At 44.3% G+C, this 27,019-nt stretch overlaps 1 protein-coding gene across 2 annotated transcripts in view; it reads right to left on the bottom strand.

Annotated features, from left to right (window-relative positions):
• Nucleotides 1-27,019, bottom strand: part of MYOF (myoferlin) — a 143,134-nt gene that overhangs the window by 13,907 nt on the left and 102,208 nt on the right. The window contains exons 33-47 of one of the 2 annotated variants that reach the window (XM_041744274.1): nt 24,044-24,225; nt 23,792-23,950; nt 23,545-23,643; nt 22,195-22,356; nt 20,063-20,228; nt 16,594-16,670; nt 14,319-14,375; nt 12,859-12,870; nt 11,347-11,445; nt 9,684-9,809; nt 7,731-7,886; nt 7,179-7,270; nt 3,550-3,720; nt 2,819-2,967; nt 635-774 (exon numbers count right to left, since the gene is read on the bottom strand). In XM_041744274.1, the coding sequence (XP_041600208.1) occupies nt 635-774; nt 2,819-2,967; nt 3,550-3,720; nt 7,179-7,270; nt 7,731-7,886; nt 9,684-9,809; nt 11,347-11,445; nt 12,859-12,870; nt 14,319-14,375; nt 16,594-16,670; nt 20,063-20,228; nt 22,195-22,356; nt 23,545-23,643; nt 23,792-23,950; nt 24,044-24,225 (1,847 nt within the window). The remainder of the gene's footprint in view (nt 1-634; nt 775-2,818; nt 2,968-3,549; nt 3,721-7,178; nt 7,271-7,730; nt 7,887-9,683; nt 9,810-11,346; nt 11,446-12,858; nt 12,871-14,318; nt 14,376-16,593; nt 16,671-20,062; nt 20,229-22,194; nt 22,357-23,544; nt 23,644-23,791; nt 23,951-24,043; nt 24,226-27,019) is intronic. The other variant, XM_041744275.1, reaches the window with a different exon arrangement.

The raw sequence follows: 27,019 nt of genomic DNA, 5'->3' as shown, positions 1-27,019 counted from the left end.
TTCGCGGGTCATTCTGGCCTTTGCCACATCTCTCCTCGCTTCTCTGGAAACTGCTTCCCAGCTCCTGGAAACTGAGCCTCCCCTATCACTATCCATGTGGTCCCTGTGATGAGCCATGTCGTGTCCTGTGGTCTCAGGCAGCAGCAGCTCACCCAGGGGGGGCCAAGCCCAGTGCTCCCCAGGCACTGTCTGCCTGGCTGCTGGTCAGCAGTCCAGCAGGGTGGCTGGGTGGGCAAGTTGGGGCAACCAGTCCTTTCCATGTTTGGAAGTAGCTGGGGCTACATTATAACATAAAAACCTTAGAAACGGCCCACAGTATTCTGACCTTCACGTAGAAAGGTGATCACAGGAAGAGAGCCCAGACTAACGGAGATTCAGAGAGACAAACAGACAAGAGACAGGGAGAGAGCTTGTTCAGAGTCATGGTCACCCTCTTGTCTGGATTTAGTGAGTTACCAAGAAATTCTTAGAATAAATTCCCCTTTGGGATAAAGCTAATCTAAGCTGCCTTTCTATTTCTTGTGTATCTAAAAGTGTCCAAAAGAGACAAAAGAGGCAAATCTGGGTCAGCTCTTGTCACTGTGTTTGTGTTTGGGATGTGGATGATGGGTCTTCAGAGGGACAGCTCTTTTACCTGGGAAATGTTGGGCTGGAAGGTGCTGTGCAAAGTCCTCGTTTCCACATGCTCGGGGACCAGCCCCTGAGTCCTGAGGATGTGAAGGGCCAGACGCTCATCGGGGGCCCCAAGGTGCTGGTGCAGGATTTTGTTGGCTTCTGGAATGGAGAGTGGCATTGAAACAGGGAGGGGCATCTGCAAACAGTTCAGCCAGATTGCCCTTAGGAGCATGTAGCCCTTCATCCCAAAAGGGCAGTGCCAGTGTGCAAACTTGGGTTTGTGAATGAGTCATTGAGAAAAGTCACTCTTGGCCATGGGCCCTGCCCCAACCAGGCTCACACCTGACTTGGGGGGTGCCAATAGCAGAGGGACCAGAACACAGTGAGTGAGAGCAGCCTGTATTTACTTTTGTGGCAGGAGCTCGCAGCCAGATTCTATTTCCCAGCTTCCCTTGCAGTTAGGTGTGGCCACACAACCTAGCTGGGCTTGAATGTAACATAGGTAGAAGTGACATGTGTGTCACTTCTAGACCTGGCACAGAAAGCTCTCTCATGAGAGATTCTATGTGCTATTCCCTTTTGGGCACAGAAGAAACAGCAATGTTAGGTGCCTGAGTTCAAGAACAGAGCTGCAAGATGGAAGGGCCTGAGTCCATGAAGCATTGCTGCCCATTGGAATACCTACTGTGAGCTTCTGAGAAATAAACTTCTATTGTTTTAAGCCACTGACATGTGGAAGTTTAACTGTTACAGTAACTAGCATCACTGTGGCATTTTCAAATCAGCCCTCAATTTCTCTGACAGAGAGGTGAAGTTCTCTGTCCTCTTCCTTTGAATCTGGAGACATATCTGATCACTAAAGTGCAGAGAAAGAATGCTGTGTGACTTCTCATGCCACATAGCTTCTGGTTGGTCCTCTTGGGATGCTTGCTCTGAGGGAAGCCATCCACTACGTAGGGAGCATGAGTCTCTGGTGATCGCCCTTTTGGAAAGGCCTGAGGAGGTGTTCTGATCATTATTAGCCCTAGGCAAGAGCCAGCATCAACTGCCGGCCATGTGTGCGAGGCATCCTGGACACCCAGCTCGGTCAAACCTTTGGATAGCTATAGCTCTCCCCTGCCCCAACATCTGACAGCAACCAACCACATGAGCTAGTCAGGTGAGAACTGCCCAGTGAGCCCTTCCTGAATTCCTACCCGCAAAACTGTGGGCAAAACAAAATAGGTGTTTTTCAGCCGCTAAGTTTTGGGGTGCTTTGTTAGGTAACAATAGTAACTGGAATGAGCCTTATGACTGAGACAGTTTGGGGGGAGTTGTTTATTTGAGGGGTATTCTTAACTATGACACCATGTTACTTGCCAGTTGATTCCCAATCCCTTTTGCAAGTTCTTATGTTGACAGCAGCATCAACATTTCCTAAGCATCTAATCATTCCTGATATTGACTAAGTCCTCTTCAAATGGAAGGACAAAATATAGTTTTTTGCAATGTCAAGAATAAACAGTTGAGGATCAGGGAAGCACCTTTACTCCCATGTGTCTGTATTTGGCCTTCTCTGGATATCCTGTCCACCCTCCAATGCAAGCTCCACTGCCACCCACTCCTGGAAGCCCTCTCTCCCTACAAAACACTGAATTACATCACAGCTCTTATGCTCTATTAAGCTTATTTCAGGCTTTGTTATAACGCAGCTAGATGGCTATGTGTCAGGACAGAGTGTATTATAAATTACTGCTGGAGAAAGAGCAAGACCCCAAGCTCAGACATGAGCCAGATGTGAACTCAGAAGATTCTTCAAACCAACCCCGTGCATCCCTGAGCCTTCTCAGAGAAGGGCTGGAAGAATGATGGAAGAAGACTGGAAGAGAAATTCTTGCATTACCACCCGAGCACTTTTGAGCTTAATTATGAGCTAAACATGCATTACATAGAAATTACTAGAACTTTGTGTTCAAAGCTCAAATGGCTACGACCAAGGGCAAGTAAAACATAAGACAGACGAGAAAATGTGTGCACTTTGACACTTGACAAGACAGCAAAACCTAGTATAATGGGGCTTTTGTTAGATAGTCCTGTGTGTGGGGTATCCTGTGGTATAATTAGGGCACTACTCTGTCCATCCCCCCCTCCAGAGCGGGGCCCCGCAATATAGATAGGTTGCTACACTTTGTAACCAGCTTGCAGTCTATGGTTATGCACTTACCAAATTCATCCAAACTGTAGTCTCGCCCTCCATATCTGATTCTATTTCCATCTTCAGAAAGGATGGGTGGTGGGAAGCCTTTGAACCTGGCTACATTTTGAAGCAACTGAGTTGGTCTCAGTTGATCTCGCCAGGTGTTTACTCCAGAACTGTAAATAACATTCCACACTCAGAGTTACTCCAGGGCACAGAGGTTCTTCTTAGATTGACACACATATACACTTAAGGGTGTGTCCATGTAACGAGGGAACAGGGAATGTGCTCTACCCTTTGGCTTTTGCCTAGAAATCTATTTCAGACCTAAAATCCACAATTAGGTTGGCCTCAGCCAACTCATCCTTTCCCTGCCCGCCCACCCCTGAATTTCCACCTCCACAAAAATGAGAGGTTTGTCTACAAACTGTAATCACAATAGGCAAGTTCATAAAGTAGAAATTGCAGGCCGTATCTCATTAGACACTATGGGAATATGCCAAATAGCACTTAGGGAAAGCGGGACATCACAAAATTGATCAGGAGTGGGGGGGGGGGGGCGGGGGCATTGCCCTGGAGTTGAGTAATGCTCTGGCCCTATTCTCCCAAAGATAATCCTATTATTAAAAACAGTATGTATCTGACTCAAATGAGGAGTGGCTCACAGAAGGCAGGCACTGAAGTAGAGAACCAAGGCGTGCCCATATATTAATGTTGGATGGAGAAAATTGTCTACATTCATGGCCAAAGCAACTTACACACAGTACTGCTCAGGTATGCCGCAGTGAGACCCAAACCGGGAAAGGAATCGGTTTTCCAGATCAATAATTGTTTCTCCCACCTTTTCATCACGGGTAAAGGTGTCGTAGTCATAGACAGAAATTTTCAGATCTTTTTCTTGAGGTAAGTAGCAGCTCAGTTCATACATTCTAAATCAACAAACGCAAAGTTAGAATCTCCATGATTCTATCCAGGTCCCTCAAAAAAAATCAGGGCTTTGTGCAGAGAATCCCTGGGTGGAGGTTACGGCTGCTGGAGAACATGGTGCCTGGGCCAGCCAGGTGGGTGGCAGTGGGTGGGGGCACTTGGCAGCAGCGCATGTTAGTAATAAGAACAATGCAAGGTTATATGCTTGCTCAGGGGAAGAGCACGGCTTTCAATACCTATGTGTGAACCCTGAGGTATTGATCCTAGCTTACTAGCTATGGGACCCTAGGCCACTTATTTACCCTTTCTGTGTTCAGTTTTCTCATCTGTAAAATAGTGACAGTAATAACTACCATCTCCTGGGGTTGTAAGGGTCAGGCGGAGCAGTGTTTAGAAAGCATTTGGCATGACTGCATGGCTGAAAACCCTGTAGCTATGATAATACTAGTGATTAATTATAATATTATTAACATTATTATCACATGCATATTAACTGGGACACCCAGGCATCTCTGCCCAGCTGGGAGTTTAAAGACGCAGCACCCTGATTTACAGCCCTCTCTCTGTGCCCCTACTATGTGCCCCCTGCCTCAACAGAGACCACTAGCCCACGGAACATCCTTGACTGCCCCATAAGAGCACCAGGGAGGGGCGTGGTGAGTGGTGTGCACCAACACATGTGATGTGCAAGGTGCCGAGAAGGCTCAGTCCCTCCATCCACCTAGGCCTTCTGGTCTGCTGTTACTTCTTAAAGGCTTTTCTATAGAGTTCATATTGAACTGCAAACACATCTCAGATTCTTGTGGCAGGTGAGCAGTTTCTGAAAGGATGATAAACAGAATGGCATAAGCTCTGGATGGGTGAGGTTTGGTCTTTGCACCATCCACAGAAGTATGGGTCCCATAGTAGGTGCTCCATAAATTTGGTGAAGGGAAAGTGTGAGAGGCCTCTCTCATCCCTCCTCTCCCCAGGCCTCCTCCCTTCTCCTTGCACTCTGGTGTGTGGACTAGTTCCTGCCCCCAAAGCCAGGAATGTTAATCCATTTGAGCATAAGGGTGTGAACCACTGGGGCCCTGGAAGCAAACTTCTCAGGGGCTTCGCTAGATGGCTGTGGCCAGGAAGGGGCATGGAGAGGCAGGTAGCCACATGAGAAAAGGCGAATGAATCATGACCATACATGAAGCCCTGTATCTACACATGCCCCATAATATCACATTTTTAGAACTGGATTCTAAACTAGAATATATGATGTGTCCCTTGAGAAAAAGAATTCTTTGGTCAAATATGGTTGAGAACCACTGCTTTTGGAGTCCCTCTGGTCAAACTAAAGGCTCTGAGAAGTCCTGCAGTCATCTTCAACCTGAGTGTCTTGGTTTGATGAAGGAATACTTTTTTCTTAGAATACCAATTAACATTCTATAGAAGACATACATTCTGTTGAATTCTGATCTGGATGTTGCTATGATGTGACAGGAATATGCTGAATGATGGCTGAGCACATAGGAAAGGTTGCTCCTTTCTGAATTCCTATCCTAGAACCCCTCAGGGTCTCTGCTGAGAAGAAAGTCACCCCCCTAAGACCGAGCCAGGGACCAACAGCCATCCAAGAGGCTGCAAAGCCAACATCTCCTTGGGGAGGAGAGAATCTGCATATACACCAGGCATGGATTGGCTTGGCAGAGCCTGACAGCATCACTTCCTCCCAGGGTGTCTCTGAGCAAGACTTTTCCTGCCACTTAAGCCTGTGCTTGGCTCCTCTGAGACATGCAATACAGACAGGGCCGTCTTTCTCCCATAAAAGCTGGCTTTCCCCTGCTTCCCTGTCTCCCTCACATGGAGCCCTCCTTCCTGCCCTGCGTGCCTTTTCCTGTCTAGACCTCAGGGCTGGATCAGCGGAAGAAAAGGAAAATGATCATATTGCCGTGCCAGAGGATTACTTCCATTCCCTGGCCCCAGCACGCAGCTTTGGGGTGTGCAGCAAGGTGTGTGTGTGCGTGTGTGTGTGTGTGTGTGTGTGTGCAGGTCTGTGAATGCATGTGCCCAGGAGCTGAGTGAACATGAGGTCCTGTGTGCGCGTATGTCATAGGATGTGAGCATGTATGAGGGAGAAGAGTGTGTGTGAACCTTAGAGACTCTGAGTGACAGATTTCAAGGTGTGTGTGTGTGTGTGTGTGTGTGTGCGTGCACGTGCACACATGCATGCACACAGGAGAGAATGCATAAGGACACAAACCAACAAGCACGAGTAGAAAAGGAGAGGATGGGTAAGATAATAAAGCCAGTAAGTAAACTATAGGCTACACATCAAATAAGAACAAAGTATTCTCCCGTTTGGCAAGGTTCTGGGAAATAACAGCAGAAAGAACATTTCTTCTACACATGATGGCTTTGCCATGAATATGAAGCATTATGAAGGGTGTTGGAAAGGCCTGGGGCTTGGTCAGGAATTACTACCTAAATCTTGGCCCTAGCATGGACTAGCTCTGTCGACAGATTTCTGGCACTGTGTTTTCCTCATTCGTAATGTGGGGCTGCTGACCTTGGCCCTGCCCTGCTGATAGGCTGGACATGGACATGAAAATGACATGGTGGCAGCCACTGAGAGCCTAGTATGGATACCACACAGCCCCTGAGGTCGGGTGGCCTGGGTGCGCATCCCAAGTCTGCCTTTTACCAGCCAAGCACATGAGGTACTGGTTCACCGTATGCCTCAGTTTCTTCTGTTATCAAATGGGGATGAACAATTGCATCTCAAAGTTGTGACATTTTTGAGATGTTTCACATAAATGGCTCAGCAGAGTGCATGCACTCAGTTAAAAGTTCAGCAAATATTAGCTATCATTAAATGTGGATGCAGTTTGAAACTAAACAATATGGGTCCCATTTAGAGGTGACCTGGATTTGCCTTTCCCTGGAGGAGGATCTCTTTCCCTTGATGAGATCAGTGTGGCAGCCCAGAAACAAGTCTAAAGTGGCAACAATGAAGAAACGACAGCTTTTTCAAGAGTCTTGAGGAACAGAAGGCATCTGACCCCCTCCTCAGCTTTGCCAACAGGGTCATTAATACATGGAAAAGGTGGAATCAGAATGTCCCAGAGGACAGGGCCCAGACTGGATTCAGGGAGAGAGAATGAACACGTTGCTACAGGGAAGCACTCCGCTTGTCCTCCTCGCCTAGAGCTTGCAAACTTCCTGGACTTCTGGGGTTCGTGCCATCCCTCCCCCAGCCCCCCTGCTCCCTTGACCTCCCTGGCTCAGAGCAAATTTCTCTCAGAGAAGCCCATCTCGTGACTTGGCTTTATTTTCCTCATGGCACTTACTACCTGCTCTGCTGCTTAGAATATCTGTCTAAGTCATGGTCACAGTTTCAGAGCCTAGAACAGTGCTTGGCACATGTCACATCCTTACCAGCTAAGCCATGAGAAATGAATGACAGAAAACGTTTAGAAATGTTCGTTACCTGCCGAAAACTGGGTTGAGGGTGTTGGGGATATAGTGGTCTCGATCTTCTATTACTTTTTTGCCCAGTGTTATTTTTATATAAGGGTCACACTGCAGAGACAAAACAGATGGCATGCTATGTCACCATGGGGTGCAGTTCAAGGCGGTTTCTGGGACTCAGGTGAGCCTCCACACCCACAGTGATGAAAAGCTGGTGGCTGTGGTGCTCGCACCTCGGCTGAGGTCTGAGCAACATGCCCCTGTGGGCGGCACACAGCCAGCTACCTTCAGAGAAGTGGCGTGGGGTGAAAAGGTAGAGGCAGGGAGGAGGGACCCAGCAAATCTTGAGGTCACATCTGTAAAATGAGAAGCATGAACCAGAGGATTCAAAGCCCCTTCAAGCTCTCAGATAAATCCCCATCGGGACAATCCCCCCGAATACATTGTTTGGATAGAGTATCTTTCCTCTAGTGAGATAACAGACGCCCCAAAAGAAAGAACATGACAATTATTGTGGCTGATGACTGTAATTATCTTGCTACAGGAGAAGGCCCCACACCCAAACTCTTACCAGGCCATTGTTGTCCTGGGGCTGGAGCTCTAAGCCTCGAACAATGTAAATCCTAACCGTGCATTCCTGTGGGACGCTGTCAGGTAATTCCCGAAACTGCCTGGGAGGGGCCGGCACGCTGGGGTCATCCGGCAGAGAGTAGATTCTAAAGGAGCCCTAAGAGAAAGACACACAGATATCCTCCCAAGGACCATGGTAGTCTGGGCAGAAATTTCCTGCCTTCCCGACCGTGTACACTTCAGGGCAGCCACAGGGGCCATGGGGTTGGGTCACGAGGGCTGCCTTTTGGGAAAGAAACAATGTCTATTACACTTTGCATAATTCCAGTGGGGAGTGTGAAATGATGATAAAGTAATTATTGAACTGATCATAGGGGAGAGAAAGGGCAGGGCGAAGCAGGGAGACCAGGCACAGATCTAGGCAAGTGTTGGATCGGTACGGTGGCAAAAGAGGTGGTGAGGAGTGAAACTGCACGTGTTCTGAAGATAGGAATAAACGTGATTATATTTTAAACCCAGTAAAGTACAAAGGATGATTATCTTTTCTGGCGTCACCCCAGTAAGCCTCCCAGCCCCCAGGGAAGCTCCTGTTCATCCCTCAGGTCTCAACTAAAAAGTGTCACCTCTTCCAGGAAAGCTCCCTGATTGGGTTGGATACGTCTCCGAACTTGCTCTTCTAACCTGCCCTCACCCCTGTTGCAGCACTGACCTCTGCCTCTACTTGTCTATTTATTGTCTGCATTCTTCATGAGACTGGGAGCTTCCTCTCTGTCTCCAAGACCTAACACATGGCTAGGCATGTCGCCGGGGTACAATAAGTGTTTTTTTGAATGAGGGAGCCATCAGGCCAGCTTGACATGCCATATACTTTATCCTGAAACCAGCACTCAAGTTGGATTCAAACCATGTAGGTCTTAGTTCCAGCTACACTCATTCAGCAAAGCAGTGTGAAGTAAGCACTGATTGTACTATGTGCCAGGTATTGGGAATCCCAAAAGAAGCTCAAGGAATCCAGTCTGGCACAGGGATGTGAAATAGGCTGGACTCTCAGGCCTTCTTGGATTGCTTGCTGGGAAGCTACAGGATGTTGAGAGTATGGCTAGGGTAGAATGCCCTGATAGGTTAGCGACGTCTGCTATTGGAAAGGATTAGGAAGTAGCAGCACCGCTGCCTGGATTTGCCACCTGCAATCAGAGGGTGGGGCCATAACGAAAGCCCATACGTGCAACATGAAAGGTGCTTTAATGGTGGCTGGAACCAGACCTGTGGGAGCCCGGAGCAGGAGTGAGTCAATCCGCCAGAAGCAATCAGGGAGCACTTCACAAAGAATGTGACACTTGAGCTGGCCTTGAAAGGGATGAGTAGGAGTTTGTCCAACCACAAAGAGGAAGGCAGAAGAGCTTGTCCCAAGGCTCCAAGTTGTGAGAGGACAAGGTGTGTCTGGGGCTTGGGAGAGGTCCTGAGCGGCAGGGCATGGGGGCCTGGGAGCTGAGTGGCTTGTGAAAGTCCAGCTCCGCCTCAGGAAGGAGTGGAGACTTGAGCCCTGGAAACCCAACATCTTTCAGTAGTTAAGAAACAGGATTCGATTTGGCTGCATGGGGAATAAACTGGAGTGGACAGAAAAGTGGTGAGGACGAGAGATCTGGAGGCTGCTGCAGGTCACCTGCGGAAAGCCTGGGAGGAGGCAGGATATAGGGAAGAGAGACGGGGGCTTGGAGAAGCTCAAGCTGCAGGACTCAGGCTTGGATGGCAGGGGCAGGGCGAGAGACAGGAACAGACTGGCTTGGAAGGTTCCACCCCCAACCCCAGGGGCCCTTTTCTTGTCATTAGCTTCTAGCGTCCTCCAGATGTCAGAGGACAGGTCCCTGCCCCAGAGGCTGGTTGTCCTTTATCCTAAGTCTATAAAGAATTAAAGGTGGATTTGAAACAGCACAAAATCCTACATTTTACTCACCTTAAACTCTCCTACCACAGAGGGATCTTCATTTTCATCTGATTTGCCTCGATACAGCTTAAAAGTATCTGAGAAGTCTGTCAGGCCTTCAAATTCTGTTACATCCTCTAGTTCACAATCATATATCTGAAAACCATCAACAGATTCTTAATTTCTCATTAAAATACAGGTAGAGTCTAAAATCAAAAAGACTGACAATACCAGTGGGCATGGGGATGTGGACGGAGCAACTGGAACCCTCACATTGCTGGCCCAAATGTAGAATGGTACAACCACTTGGGGAAAACATCTGGCAGTTTCTTATCAAGTTAAATATCCAGCTATTCTATGATGCAGAGACTGAATTCCTAAGTTTTTATCCAAGAAAAATGGAAACATGTCCACATGGTACGAGAAGGTCTGAAGCAGCTTCACCATTAGGAGAATGGATACCCATGCTGCAGTCTATCCATACAATGAACTACTGCTCAGTAGTAAGAAGGGACAAACTACTGATACACAGGACTGCAGGATGGATCTCAGAATGACAGTATTGGGCTAAAAAAGCCAAACACACATAAAATACATATAGTATGAGCTCATTTATATGGAGTATAAAAACAGGCAAAAGCAATCCATGGTGATGAAACCAGATCAGCTGACTCCAGGAGAGATGGGGGAGTATGGATTATTGGCTGGAAAAGGGTGCACAGGAGTTCACTCTGGTAATGGAACTGTTCTCTGCCCTGTTTTAGGGGGTGGTTTACATAGATGTATATAATTATCACGACCCATTGAATAGAATAGTATATGTAAATTATACCTCTGTAAAAAAAAAAAAAACAGAAGAAGAGGAAGAACAAGAATGAGAAAGAGGGAAGGAGGGTAGATTTGGGACTGACCTACTTGACCAGTTTGATCATTTTTCTAAATTGGTGGTTCTTACATGCTGGTGTTTCTTAAGCTGCACTGAGATGTTATGATGATAACATGAAAATATGTGGGGGTTTTCTACTTTGATGGGGAAAATCATTTTAATGGCTACATATTTCTCATTTTAAAGATTTTTTCCCCATGCAATGTTCTGAAAACTTTAACATTTGCTTCTACTTAAGTGCATTAATTACAATCTAAAAATTGGAATGAGGAATTGGAAACTCAAAACATTAGCCCAGGAGATCACAGATAGCCAGATCTGCCTAGCTCAACAGTTTGCCTTCCTCTGGAAACATGCACCCATGATTGCATGGAATATTTGTGATGGAATGTTACACTCATGTAACAGAATCAAAATTTCAGCTAATGAAATGGATGCCCATTTGGAGGACAGAATGAGGCATGATGCCCATTTGGAGGACAGAATGAGAAATGTTGACATTTCATGCTATTCTGCAAGAGTATGGCTTTTTAGGATTCCCTGGGTCAAACCGGATAATTTTTGGCCTAATTAGTGTGGTGCCAACCCGTTCCCAACCCTCCATCAGCCCCCTGCCCCAAAGTGAGATTCATATAACAGCTGTCCTTAAGCTCATGGAATCCTGGCAAAGCCAAAGCCCATTACAAGAGGACGCTCCAGGAAGCCAGGGGTGCTCCTGGCCCTTCCCCATCAGCACCCTCCATTGGACTTTTTGGTCTGTTTTAATGGATGCCGATCCTTCACACACAACAGCATAGGCTCAGGTACCTTGAGTTTCGAATATCCTTTCTGAACATATTGTCCACATTTTTCATGTTCTCCTGTGGAAGCATAAAATTTACTCCACCAGTCAACGATTTCTTCCTCCTAATGAAAGACACATCCAAATGGAAACATCTTTAGTGTTGATGTAGATTTCCAATCAATGCAGAAACCCCATATGTAATAGGCAAGAGAAATAGATACTTCTAAACTTGAAACAGGGAACGTTATAGCATTTTTGTTTATATGCACAATGGACTCAGCATCCACAATTCTTCTACCCAGAAGCTGGAGGTGAAATGATCATCGTTGGCAGCCAATGAAATGTGTTTGGCTCTAATGTTGACAGCTATACTAGATGATTTCTTACATCCTATAAACACAACCTATTCGTTAGTTTCATTTTATTTTTTATGCTGTTGTTTTGGTATTTGTATATACAAATAAATTAAATTCCCATTTATGTTTTCTACTATTACATTTCTTTAACCTTTTTAGCCAGCAATGCATTATAAAACAAAACTAAGCTGAGAGATGGAAAAACTGGCTCTAATTCAAGTCACATCCTTTATATTATAAGCCACATACATCCTCATGTTACAAGCCGTGCCAGCTTGGACAAGTTGTCTGATACCTCTGAGCCTCAATTTCTTCATCTACTGAGTGGGATAATAACACTACCTGTCTCCATCTACCCCAGAGAGTTGTTTGGGAAATCAAGTAAGATCATTAGAGAAAGAGCTTTGAAAATGATAAAATGTGGGGTCCTGGGTGGCTCAGTCAGTTAAGCATCCAACTCTTCGTTTCGGCTCAGGTCATGGTCTTGGGGTCCTAGGATCAAGCTTCACATCTGGCTCCTCACTCAGCAGGGAGTCTGCTTGTCTCCCTCTCTCTCTGCACCTCCCTCTGCTCATGCTCTCTTTTCCAAATAATAAATCTTTAAAAAATATATAAAAAATGATAAAATGTGAAACAAAAGCAGGGAGGCATTCTAGGTCCTTTAGACCAGTGGCTCCTAACCCATCCTTGGATATTCTAATCCAATGAGCCTGGGTGAGTCCTGGGCATCTAGTATGCTTCCATAAATTCCCCAGGTGATTCCAACATGCGGCCAGTGTTCAGAACCTCTGGTTTAAAAGGGTGGTGCGTGGTTGCACAGAAGGGACAACATATCAGAATCACTCGTAAAACATTTTGTAACTGCAGAAGCCTATAGTTTATAAAAGGCTGCTAAAATTCCACTCACACATTTGACAAGAATAGAGCCTCATCAGATGCACTCATTGCTTATTCAGTCTGGGTGGGGGTGGAAGGCACGGGGAAGGAGCACTCGAGAAAAGCTATATCTTATCTGTGTACCATATGTATGTACACACACATACATACACACACAATTATTTCCCCTTTATAGTTAGTAACCCAGCCCAGCCTGGATTAAAAAAAGTTTCTTCACATATCCACTGTAGGCAGAAAATCTAAAATGAATCTTAAATCTAGCAAAGCATGTATAATAGTTACCTTTTCTGTCAGCTGTGTACAGGAAGAGGGCAAACCATATAAAGTCACATGGATATGTAGACCCCAGGAGCATTAGGTTTGAAGAGAAAGAGAGAAGGAGAAATTAATTTTCATGTATGCCTTATATTGTCAACATTTTTGATGAATTATTTAAAGTATTCAAGATGATCTCATAATTAAACACACCTTATTGGTTTCTTCTCTGAAAATGTGTAAATGAATTATCAGCAAAACTAGAATGAAAAGGCTGGAGGCAGCTAACCATCCCATGTTTTCAAGAGTTAGATAATCTTATTGTCTGCCAGCACAGTGGTCCCAAGACAGGAGGGGTGGGGTGGGGGTGCCTGGTAGTGCAGCTGCTCATCTGCCTACCCTAAACTTTTCATTTCATTTAGCTCCTAAAGTATTCCTCAACTTGGCTTTATTCTTATCCCTTCCAACACTCCTGTCATGAGATATTCGGGTCTAGTATGGCTGCAATTTCATCATATAGGAACCTTTCCTTGCTTTCTCCCCATGCTTCTGTTATAATCCCAGATACAGATCTGTCCATCAAAATTGTTCTCAGATGTCAAGTTTCTTGTGGTCAAATGCTTCCATTTGAGCTTCTGCATGGAGAATCCAACTCTGATCTCAAGGCACATCCAAGAGATGAGAGAATGGTGAACTAGGATGTGGGGCTTGAATTTTTGCCTCATGCCTGCCAGTGCATCACCCAAGTTCACTCTCAGGGGAGGTCTGAGGGATTGCTATCTCGACCCCCTTCCTGAAATCCTAACTTAAAGTTCATGTTTCATGTGAGGAGAGAACAACTCATTACAGGCACTCCCTACAGCTGTTGTATGAGGTGGCCACGGGCTTCCTCTGTAAGTGCCCTCACTGTTCTCTGGGTGACGGTTATTTAGCACACAGAACTGCCAAGAGAGGCAGAGAGACAGACAGATGTAATAATTCCTTATATTAGATTCATCCCAAAGCAGGATTAAAGGTTCAATCACAGCCAAATTGAGATTTTGGAGAGAGGAATTTGAGGCCCAAAGTGCATTCACATTCCAAATGGTTCATGAATTTTTTTAAAAAAAGATTTTTAAAGTCGGTTTATTCACATCTATTTTCAGCAATCTGAAATCATTTCAAAGAAAAGAATAGCTTGTGATTTAGAAAGCACAACCCAAAACAAATGCCTGATTTTAAAAGTTAGGATTAATATGGGAGAATTTATTCACACCTGTCTGCTCAATAGTTCATGCAGAAAAGTTAACAGGAGCAACCAAAGTAACTTGCTTTATGGTATCTACACAGTAAGAGTCTCCCTTAGGCTTAAAACAATCATATTTGTTTAAAGATCACCTTTCACTCCAAAATCTAGTATTAGAAGGAATCTGAAAGGAGAATGAAAGTCTTCAGACCAAGATTCCCCCAGTCCCAAGCAGCCTCATGCATTTCCTTATCATACATACATGCACTGTCGTTGGAGAAGCCATTTTGCTGAGTGCTGTTGACAAACTGCTTAAGCACTGGAATTGGAAGGTAATGGTTGAAATGGCCATGTAGGAATGTCCATGTGACCTGGCAAGCACTTACCAGGTTGTCCCAAGTACTTATTTCTCACCTTTCTGGTGGTAGTGCTGAGCCCACTTCAGAACTCCCACAGTTCTCACAGTAACGGTGTGAGTTTCTGTGAGCATGAGACTGTCACCCAAAGCTCGAGCCTCGAGCATGCATCCACAGTACAGTGAGCTTTGACTCTCTCTCTCAATTTACCCAGATTGTGTTAGTGGTAAGAGATGTCCATTAAACATACATCACGTGTACATGTAATGTATGCCCATCAGCAAGCTGGTTATTGGCTCTTCCAAAGCTCAACTTGGTTCATTCGACTTTGCAGAGATGTGTACTGTCTTCCCTGAGGAATAGGCGGAGCCAGTTTTTTAAGGGAGGTTCCAACTAGCCATTCTTAACACGTGGACCTCAGCGAGGTGTTAGCAGAGCAAGCTGAATTAAAGTCATTCTCCGTATAGTGCTCCCCTCTTATCTGCAGGGCATACCTCTCAAGACCTGTAACTGATGCCCAAAACTGTGGGGAGTATGGAACCCTGCACATACAATGTTTTGTCCTATACATACATACTTACCATAAAGTTTAATTCATAAATTAGGCACAGTAAGCGATCAACAATAAGTAATAATAAAATATAACAATTTTAACAATATAGTGTAGTAAGTTATGTGGATGTGGGGTCTCTTTCAAAATATCTTATTGTGCTGAACTTGCCCTTCTCATGATGATGTGAGTTGACAAAATGCCTACGTGTGAGATGATGTGAGGCGGATGATGTAAGGATTGTGACGCAGTGTTAGGCTACTATCAGTGACCTTCTGATGATCTGCTTCCCGACCACTTGACCTGCTACTGACTGGGGGTCACTGAAACCTCAGAAAGCTGTTAGGCTGTAACTCAGATACCAGGATGTAAACTCAACTTTTACAATGTGTTGCTGCAGTAACCCAGTCGTCTGTTAACTATTACTAAGAAATGAGTGAGATTATCGGCATAGATTGGCCTCATTCCTCTTGATCCCCCACTCCGTGTAGGGCTACTGTGTAGGCAGCAGGTGTGAAAAAGAATTGTTTGACAATGAAGTAGGGAAACTGGAGACAGATGATAGAACAGGATCTTAAACTGCCTTTTTCCAGAGCAGTTGTGAAAATGTACATAAAGGGTCTTAAGTATACAATACTTAATTTCTCTCTAGACCACTACTGTTTTGTTGGGAATATGTGAGGTCGTTTACAAAGTGAATGTGGTAGTTTTGCAAATTTGGTATTGTCATTTGTTACTGTGGAGGATTCCCAGGAAACAGAATCAGATACACTGCTATGCAGTGCTGGCTGTGGAGACCACATTTAATATGGTCCAGTTGTTAGTGAGCTTAATGAAGTGGGAAGGAAGTGAATTTTTTAAAAGGCACTGTTTATGGACATAACATATTAAAGTGCAATCATGTGCATTCTTTGGCCAGTATGCACATTAAAACATGCTGTGAAAGTCCATCCTAAATGCCAACACAAACAGGGAGATATTTGATGTTTTCTTTTTTCTGGACTGAGACCTTTAAATTTTTTTTTCCTTTTCCTTCTTGTAGAATTGGCTGGAATGGTTCTAAAATAGGGTCCTGAGTGAGCATCACCACCAATTTCTTCACTTCAAAACCACAGTGAGTATAAAAATCTAAGATACCCCATACTCGGACAAATTGGGTCATTAAAAATCCATGACACTTCTCCTTCATGTGGAGGAAAAAAACCCGCTCTGCTTTGTGTGTCCCTCTTCTGAATGTTCTGTGTTATAAACTGTTTCTTGAAATTTCTCTTTCTAGCAAATGGTATCATTCAGGCTGTCCACACCAATGGTTCTCAGACCTGCCTGCACATTAGAATTGCATGGAGAGATTTTTAAAATATACTGATGTCTACTAGACCCGTCTTCCTCGTGTAGGTAGGGCCTGGTCTGGGTATTATTTTAAGCATCTTGGGTGATCCAGGGTAGAGGACACTAGTCTACACAATGTCATCTTAACTATTGATGAGTGTAAGAATTGGATTATTTATTCTATTATCTTCTCGATAAACTGGTTTTTAATTGCATTGAATGGTTGTTTGACTAATATACCCAATGCCTAAACACCTGGAAAATAAAACTGACATTATCCAATGATCAGTTCTGAAACCTACCTTCGAAGCCAGTAATGGTTTGGTGTCTTCTATTTCGATAATGACATCCCGGCAGGGCGGGGTAGATAGAAGGGAGGCTGCAAGACAAACAATTTCTCACCTAAGATGCTTAGAAAAATACAGTAGTGAACATTCTAGTCCAAGTTCAAGTTCAGTAGTCACAGTGGGAAGGCAGAGTTTATGCGTGGGTGGGATTTACTGAGTAAGAGAGGACCGCACCTGAATGGAGAAGGTGACCCAGTAACTCATTACTTTCCCCAAAACGTGATGTAGGGTTAGACATTTTTAAGGAATGATGTGGCCCATTTTTTTTCTTGTCTTGGACAATTAGCCCAGTGCCTGTACATAGGAAGTGCTCAAAAAAGAATGGTGTCAATACCTGTCTTTAGAGGATGTGGTGGCGGGGAAGGGAACCTACATCTAAAGAAGCCTCTGTTTCCTCTGTTTCTTAGAATCTGTTCCCAAGACACAAAAGCAGGGTGAATAGTTGCACATTTCAGGTCTGAAGTTGCAAAAGCTCATTCAGTGCCAGTTCCCATAACGTGTACACAGGGAAAAGGCATCACCCTGGCTTTAAGCAATTCCCAGAATACGGCTGACCCTTGAACAACACAGGTTTGAACACTGTGTGGGTCCACTTACATGTGGATTTTTTTTCCATACATGTACTGTACATGTATCTTCTCTTCTTTGTGATTTTCTTAATGTTTTCTTCTCTCCATTTACTTCATTGTAAGAATACTGTATATAATACATGCAACATACAAAATATGTGTTAATGGACCGTTTATGTCATTGCTATTTAAGCCTTCCAGTCAACAGGAAACTATTGGTAGTTAAGCTTTAGGGAAGTCAAAGCTGGACATGGATTTCTGACTGCAGGAGCTCAGCACCACTAACCCCTGCTGTTGTTCAAGGATCAACTGTATTTGTGGCCCTCGGCTTTGGAATTAGAGTAAGAACTCAAGGGTAGCCCCTGGGCCCACCCAGTTTGGTTCCACCAAAGCCTTAGCCCCAGGGCAGGGGTGTGGGTAAGGGATATGGCCACTCTTTATGGCAGATAGCACTGGGTAGTCAGACATTCAACAGGAGGCTGGCACCAAGCTGGAAGGAACTGCCAAGCCAAAAGAACTTTCTGTTTAACCCACCCAGGAAGGCCATAAAGCAGGGGAGGGAAAACACATTTTTTTTTAGGTAGGTACTATGTGCCAGGCGGTGGGTTAAGTGTTTTATGTATTTTATCTCATTTAATTCCTCAATAATCCTGTAGACTATGCACTGTTATCCCCATTATAAAGGCTAAACAAACCAAGGCTAAGAGACTGCAAGTTAGTTGCCTCAGGTTAAACACAGAGGAAGTGGAAGTAGGTGAACTGGGGCTGTTTGACCCTAAAGCTTGTGTTTTGACATATCAGCGGCCAGAGCAGAGTAAATGCTCAACGAATGTTGGAAAAGATCAGGGTGCCACTGGGGAGGCTGGGGAGACCGACAAGTACTGAACATCTATGATACTCCAGTTGCTACGCTAAGTTATTTTACATCCAAGTAGAAGCCCCCATATCTATCAGCACTCTCTGCATTTCTAAGATGGGCTCCCTCAAAACCTCTAACAACTGCCACGACACAGAAGGTGACAGCCAGTCGGGCAGGCAAGCAGTAACACAACTGTATGCAAGTTCCTTCTTACCAGTTCTCTGCTTTACCAGCCTCTCGGCAACAGCCTCAAGGACAGGAGGAAAACATTATTCTGTATGCTTCCAACATTAGGCCAGCCAAATACATTCCTCAAGTCTTAATCTATTATTGGTTTTAAGAAAGGACCAGATTGCTCTAAAATAATAGATTCTAGTCTTGGGAACATTATGCTCCCCGCCCCCTCCCCCCCATGCCTTGCCTCATACTCCTTAAGGATTTTCCTCTTTGAAGAGCTCTCTGAAATCTTGACCACACTTCACATAATTACCTACAGTCCCTAACCAGAGACCTCTGCTTGAAACCCAACCTGCCCACCCCCCTGACCAACAGACACCAATAGATCCGCACTTGAGGCCAGAGAAAGGTCGCAGAATTTGTGATTTCACATATTTGGATCAAAGAACCTTGTCCCATGAAAGCACTAGGAAAAATGCTAGGATAACAGTTTCTCTCCATTTAGTAACCCCAAATAAAACAATGCTGCAGTTACAGTAATCCTTGTTGTTATAAAAAGTGTTGCTGTTTTAGGTACTATCAATTCAACACAAAACGCTCTGCATGGGAAATTTCTGGGTAAACTCATGTAGGCTTTTTTTGCCCAGTGTGATTGTGGATTTTATTTTTTCCCCTTCTCTGAATCAGGGATACAGCATGTTCAGAACCACGTAACAGATGAGTTTCAGATGCTCTGTAAAATCAATACCAAACCTTCTAGAAGATTAAACAGAACTGGTTGAGCAGTGCAGCTGCTTAAACAGGAGACATCTGTTTTGGTCTTGAGGCACCAATGATCAGTTGGATGAGTGTGTGCCAATTCTCCTAATCTCATGATAGCCAGGGGTCCTAGGACCTTACCTTGTTCACTGTTGTGACCCAGTTCCCAGCCCTGAACATGGACCCTGCACATAATAAGCTAAAAATAAGTCATTATTGAGTAGGCAATAGCAAAATGCTATTCATTAACTATTATTTCTTTGGAGCCCTAAGGTAAGTATTATGCCTTGCTCTATCATCTACTTAATCATGTGACCTAAGGCAAGTCATTTAAACTCAGCGGGTGTCAGTTTTTCCTCCATGGGCAACAATGAAATAATATTTTTCAAAGAACATCACAATAGGGGCACCTGGGGTGGCTCAGTTGGTTAAGTGTATTCCTTCAGCTCACATGATTTCATGGTCCTAGGATCGAGCCCCGCATCAGGCTCCCTGGTCAGCGGGAAGTCTGCTTCACTCTCCCTCTGCCTGCTGCTCCCTCTGCTTGTGCTTGTTCTCTCTCTCAAATAAATGAATAAATAAATAAATAAAATCTTTTTAAAAATTACATCATAATAATGGGATGTGTTAATGAGGACAACAGATGGAAAGCAATACGAAATAAAAATCCTCCCACTGCTTCAGGGCTCATGGGGGGACCCCTGTATTTCTGCACCAAAACACTTATCACACTGGACTGAACCACTCATTTTCTTGTTTGTCCTCTCTGCTTAACTGTATGACAACTTTAGGAAGTACTTTACATTTCCTGAAGAGACATTATTTATGTTCAGCCAAGGACAGGTTACTTCAGAAGGTAACAGTTTGAGCATTGGATCCTCCCCAAGACAAGGTGGGAATCCAAATTTGGCTCTGCCACTTACTAACTAGCTTGAGAAAGTTACATGGCCCACCGTAAATCTGTTTCCTCATCTGCATTTTTATCTTGAGGAAGTTTGTAAAGATTAAATCAGATCACACACAAGAAGCCCAAAATGATATTTATAGACATGCATTTTACCTTTTAGCTGGGGCACAAGATCCTCCTTTCCTGCATAAGGGTCACAACGAAAGCGGTCCAGACGATCGATGGTGCACTGCCCAACAACGGGCTTCCGCCCGAACTGCCTGTGGTCGATGACCTTGATCACCAGCGGAGGCATGTACAGTTCCTCCTTGGGCAAGAACTGAGGGGTCACAGGGGCAGGCATCACTCCTCTGTACGAGACCATGCCAATAAACTCACCCAAGGGACCAACCCAGACTCATTTTGCCCATTTGGTGTAGCCCCGGGGACTCACTATAAGTAGTTTAGGAATTTATGTGCTAGGCAAGCAGCATAGTGCTTAAGGGCATGAGCTTAAAGGCTGCCTGGGGTTGAATCCTGGCTCTGCCACCAGGAGCTGCGTGACCTCAGGCAACTTTTCAATGCCCCAGGTAGACCTCAATAATAGGATTGTTTAATTGATGTGTGTGAACCGCTTAGAATAGTGCCTTATTACCTGGCTGTGCTCTATGACAGGATGCAGAGGCAGCGTTTAGTTAGAATTAGTTAGAATTTAGAAGTAACTGAGATAAAACGGAATTTCCAAGGGAACTGTGGCTGGGTCTCTTAGCTTTGAAAGGTCAGTGTTCAAATGGAATGCTCCTTTTTCCTCAATTCCTCCTGTTCCTCCACGTGGAATTTGGTGGCCTCAGTAACACTGTCCGATTAGGGAAGCATGGGCTGGTCTTAAGGTGTGCCTGGTATGTGGTTCAGATAATTTTTATCTCTGGCCTTGCACAGGAGTAGAAGTTCAGGTTGATGGAGTGCTTTTCCTCACTCCTGCTGCCTGAGACTACATTCAGACTGGAACCTGGGGGCAGGGGCGGGGAGTGGGCAAGGATGGGTTGAGTGGCCCGGGGCGATCACTTTGGGATTCTGGCTTGGAGCATCCAGGTGGCACTCCATCTGCAGCATTGTAGGGAGAAGAGCACGGGCTTTGGAGTTGGAGGAACTGAAGTTCAAATTCTGGCTACCTTACTTGCCAGCTGTGTCCCTGGTGTAAATTACTTTACTTCCAGATTTCCTCCAAACTGGGTGTATAAGGATTGAAAGATGCCTGTCCTGCCGGGTGAGAGCAAAGACTAAATGCAGGGAGTGTGAATGAATGCAGCTGGCACGGAACTGTCCCATTGTCACCTCTCCATGTAACCTCTGCAGCACAGAGTGCGTGGCCTGACACTCCCTGTGGGGCTTGGATACAGTGTCCCCTCTCTAGGCCTCAGTTTCTTCATTTGCAAAAGCAGAAGTTAAACCACAGGACCCTAGAGTTTGAGAATGGTGTGTTAGCAACATCAAATGATGAGGGAGGGAAAAGGAATGTGAAGGTCCTGGGCCCCCTACTCCATCATGCCAAGAAAATGCCTTGATTTTATCTTTTTTTATATGGTACAGTAAGAAAGGAAGACTTTTAAAAAAACAAAAACGCTAAGGATTTAACTACTTTAAAAGTGGAAGGACTGGGTGACCTCTTCTTGCTGCAGTACTATGGGGTCTCTGACAGAGGATTGTGAACCAGATCTGACACTGTCCCGTTCTTAACAACCAGGGGAGGACTTCCATGGAGCCAAGTGGGTGCCCTCTAAGGGTACCTGGAAGTGGGGCACAGTCACAGGCTGATAGGGCATGGCCCCATCACCCAAATGGCCTCCTCAGCTGCCCCTTCCCTAGTTTGCAGTCCCAATCTGGAAGGTCCCAGTCCATGGCAGAGCTCCAGGAGCAGGGCTGAGGGTTACAGTTCTATCCTCCAGGGCATTGACCAAAAGTCTGTACCTGATAGCTAAACAGATGGAGAGTTTATTCAAGAAATACCTAAGCATTTCTCATAAATATTTCTGCATTTTTAAGGATGTGTGAAGCTTCAAGAAACCATTACTATAGTGTGAGAATCTAAGGGAGGAAAGTCAAGCTAAAGCCAAGGCAGGGTTTTTCTATTTGCTGTCAGAGTTTGGAAATATATTAACTGTGTGTGTGTGTGTGTGTGTGTGTGTGTGTGTGTGTGTGTGTGGCGGGGGGTGATCAAGGGATGTGATTACATATATATATATTCATATTTGGTGTAAAATTCAGCTACTCAACACACATGAACTATTACAGTCTTGATACTGTACCACTTTCATGAAGAGAACAGAACTTGGGAAGTTGGGTGTCTTCTTCAGGTTTTTGATCACCACTGATTCTACCCTTTCCCCTCCACACTCCACAATGAGGCTGGGGGAGGTGATAGAAGCCATCTGGTAGTTTTTCATATTTCTTAAGCCCCAAGCTAGAATCTAAGAAAAACAATATAAAGAAAGAAGAGGAAAACTCAGCACATTACAAATAATATTGAAAAGGAAAAATTTCTTCCTTAGTAACTGGCACACTTTTTCAGATTATAGGCAGATTTGCCTAAAATCTCCAGGACTATTATCCTAGAAAGCCTGTAGGTCATGCAGAGAAAGCACTTTTGCCCCTTTTCTTCTGCCTGAGATGCTAAAAGGCAGAGCAGTGGAGAGTGCAGGAATCAAATCCTGGCTGTGAACCCTGGCAAGTTAGGACCCTCTCTAGGTCTCGTCTGCAAGCAGGACCGACACTATTATCCACTTACAGGGTCATTCTGAGGATCAAGTGTAAACTCCTTTTTTTTTTTTTTTAATTTTTATTTATTTATGATAGTCACAGAGAGAGAGAGAGAGAGAGAGAGGCAGAGACACAGGCAGAGGGAGAAGCAGGCTCCATGCACCGGGAGCCCGACGTGGGATTCGATCCCGGATCTCCAGGATCACGCCCTGGGCCAAAGGCAGGCGCCAAACCGCTGCGCCACCCAGGGATCCCAAGTGTAAACTCCTTAACACAGTGTCTGATATGTAAGCATTCAAAAATGAAAGCTGTTGTTTTAAGCCGTCTGCTTTGGTCTTTGTGAACTGTTACTAAGACAGCCTGAGAAGGGAAATCCCAAGGTAACAGCCACTTGACTGGACCAGGAGAGACCTTGAGAGTGGACCAGATGCTGTCCATGAAGCTACCAGTTAGCTCCATCAGCCTGTCTGCCATGTCACCATTTCCTGTTGCTCCCATCCTTCTTCCCACCTTGGCCCCCTTTTGGGTCCCCTGCTCTCTGCACACACACACACACACACACACACACACACACACACACCCATATGCGTGCGCGCACACACATGTGCACACTGCTCTGTCTGCTTTCCCTCTTCCTTCTCTCCAGTTGACATGAGAAATCCAGCAGTCTCCTAGCTCCTAGTAAATGAGAACTCGAGATTTCCTCAGTAATGCTGGAATTGACCTGTTTTTTTTTTTTCCAACAAGCCTTCTGTTTCCATGAATATTTCAAATTTTTGGACAAATTCTCTTGTTGGAGACAGTAAGCGAATATGTAGCAAGATCCATTTCCTATGAGAGAGTACAGTTCTGTAGCTATGTCATCTGACTTGATCAATAAAACTTAGGGAGCTGCATACCTCAATAGCAGTGAGTTGGACCACAGGCCTGATCCCTTGTGGGACCATGTATAGATTTGGTGCCCTTTGTGAGGGAAGGATGGGAAGATTGGAACCATCCTGTAAAACAAACATGGAGACATCAACGTTTCTCCTTAGTTCTAGGAAATGGTGTCTTGCATTATTAGCAAGTTTTTTTTAATTATTATTAGCAAGTTTTTTAAACAGCTACCAGGAAAGAACATATACATGAGAACTCAGTAAGTACCTTGTGCCTTAGAATCAGCTCTGCAGTTACAAGGACATCCCCACAGACTTTGTCTCCATTCATTACAGGGTGCCAGAGAAGTTTGGGTGTGACATCCGTTTCTGAGTTTAGTTTTACCAGAGGAGAGCACATGCTTCGTCCTAAAAATTCATCTTTGCCCTAGAGAAACAAGCAATCCTTAAATTCTCCAACAAATATCCCTATAAACCTCCATCATTCCCCAAGCCATCTTAGAAATTCTAAATTATCTACCACTTGGTCATTGTCAAAAAGTTCGATGATAACTTTGGGTGGGTTCTGTAGAACTGTCTGGGGTTCCCCATAGATTTCGATTTCATCAAATATAATTGTCTGGTCCCATGTGGGATTCAGAGTCGAGTGGATGATCTCAGTGGTTTTGCTTCGATGGAGGAAGGAGACATGTGCATATGGATCTAAAACAGAAAAAGACAGTACCCGTGAGGCCATGGCTGAAGTCCAGCTCCCCAGGAGCATTCATTTCAATCACATGGTCTACCTCCAGTTGAACTGATCACAGACTCTCACCACCACCTGAGAGATAGACTGCCAGAGCAATATTGAGAAAGAACAAACCTTGAGGCATCACACTTGCTGGTTTCAAACTATATTACAAAACTATAGTAATCAAAACAGTATGGTCTTAGCATAAAAACAGACACATGGTCCAACAGAACAGAATAGAGAACCCATAAATAAATGCATGCATATGTGATCAATTAATCTTCAACATAGGTGCCACGAATACACAGTGGAGAAAGGATAGAATTAATTTTTGATAAAGCCACCAAGAATGCACAGTAAAGAAAGGATAGTCTCTTTGATAAATGGTGCTGGTAAACTGGACAGCCACATGCAGAAGAATGAAACTGGAGCCCTGTTTTACACCATACAGGAAATCAACTCGAAATAGGCTAAATACATGAACATAAGACCCGAGGCCATAAGACTCCTAGGAGAATATATAAGGGGCAAGCTTCTTGATAGTAGTCTTGGCAATGATTTTTTTGGATTTGACATCAAAAACAAAGACAACAGAAGCAAAAGCAAACCAATGGAACTGCATCAAACTAAAAAGCTTCTGCACAGCAAAGGAAACGATCAACAAAATGGAAACCCACGGGATGGGAGAAAATATTTGCAAACCACATATCTGATGAGGAGTTAATATCTAAAATATGCAAGGAACTCATGCAAAATACCAAAAGGCCCAAATAACCCAATTTAAAAATGAGCAAAGGACCTGAAGAGATGTTTCTCTCAAGAAGACATACAAATGGCCACAAGGTACATGAAAAGGTGCTCAATGTCACTAATCATCTGGGAAATGCAAATCAAAACTAGAATGAGATATCCCCTCACACCTGTTAGGATATCTATCATCAAAAAGATAGGAGACAGCCAGTGTTGGTGAGGATGTGAAGAATAGGGGATGTTTGTGCCTATTGGTGTGAATGTAGACTGATGCAGCCACTGCAGAAAACAGTATGGAGGTTCCCCAAGAAATAAAAAATAGTGCTATCATATAATCCACCAGTCCCACTTCTGGGTACTTATTCAAAGCAAATGAAATAATTATCTCAAAGAGCTATCTGTATTCCCATGTTCATTGCAGTGTTAGTCACAATAGCCATGGTATGGGAGAAACTTCAGTATCCATTGATGGATGAATAAATAAAGAAAATGTGGTATTATGTATATACCATATATAGATATAATTCAGCCATTTAAAAAGAAGGGAATCCTGTCATTTGTGACAACACAGATGAACCTGGAGGGCATTATGCTAAGTGAAATAAACCAGACTGAGAAAGACAAATACTACATGGTATCACTTCTATGTGGGTGTCCCCCCACACCTCCTCAAAAATCAAACTAATAGAAACAGAAAGGAGGAGGATGTTGGCCAGGGGCTGGGAGATGGGTTGAAATGGGGAGAGGTTAATTGGGGGGTACACATTTCGGTTATAAGATGAATAAGGCCTGGACCTGATGTATAACATGAGGACTATAGTTAAGAATGTGTATTGTATAACTGAAATTTGCTAGGAGAGGAGAACTTGAATGTTCTGTCTCACACACATGGAATTAACTATGTGAGGTGACAGGTGTGTTAATTAATGCAGTTTTGGGAACATTTCCTAACATATTTGTATATCAAATCATTACTTATACTTTAAGTGTAAAACCTTATTTGTCAATTATACCTCAATAAGCTGAAGAAAGATAAGGAAAAAAGAAGCAATCTGTTTCTCTTCCATGCTAAATAACTTCACCAAAACTTTTGCAATTGCCTGGGAGCTGACCCTTCTGAGCAACAGCCTAATATCTAACCTGAAAGTGTTGCATCATCCAAAAGGCTGTTTCAGTTTTAGCACTTGGGCATCACACAAATGGGACACTTTGTTTTTGCTCCGATCATATATCCTCTATCTCAAACTTCAAGGCATGTGTTGAGTTTTATACAACTCTAGTCAAGAATTTGGATTAGGATTCTAACTTTGACTTTCAATGATTGAGTGCCCCCTGGTGGTAAATATTCAGAAAAATGTCTTCAAACCCCTTTTGGAGATGCATTTTAGAAGGATAACTTTGAATCTGCTCTAATTTATTAGAAAAGGAAACCATGCACAAATGTTGGTTACATCAGGGCTTGGAATATGCCTCACAATTTATGTGAGCATGCCTGAGTGTCAGGCAACTGCTTTAAGAGTGTTTCCATCAAAGCTCTGCTGGCCTTCAAGCCCTGAAGTGGAAATTTCCCCACGTAGCCAACATGGACCCTGAACCATTCATGATCCCAGCAGCAACAGCACAAATCCTCAGCTGCAGGCCCCCTGACCTTTCCCCAAGCCCTAACCACAGCCTTCCCCTTAGAACCAGTCCAAAGGCCACAAAGCAAGCTGGGTCTCAGGGCTTTATGATCTCATGGCTTTATGGGGACAGGCCACAGAAGGGTCAAAATGGACTCCAAACTGCCTCAATCCTGTTGAGGATTGTAGGCAAATGGGTGAATTTTTGAACCTTTGTCAACTTGAGAGAGCTACCAAAAAATTATATAAAGGATCTTAACTTAGCAATCAGCCCAAGAGCCCAGGATGTATGTGTGTATATATGATATATATGATATATATATCATATATAGAGAGAGCCCAGGGTGTGTGTATATACATATATATATATACACACCATATATATATAGCTGTGTGT

The sequence above is a fragment of the Vulpes lagopus genome, chromosome 2, assembly GCF_018345385.1.
Source record: "Vulpes lagopus strain Blue_001 chromosome 2, ASM1834538v1, whole genome shotgun sequence".
Taxonomy (NCBI): domain Eukaryota; kingdom Metazoa; phylum Chordata; class Mammalia; order Carnivora; family Canidae; genus Vulpes; species Vulpes lagopus.
This window is presented reverse-complemented; position numbering and strand designations above follow the sequence as displayed.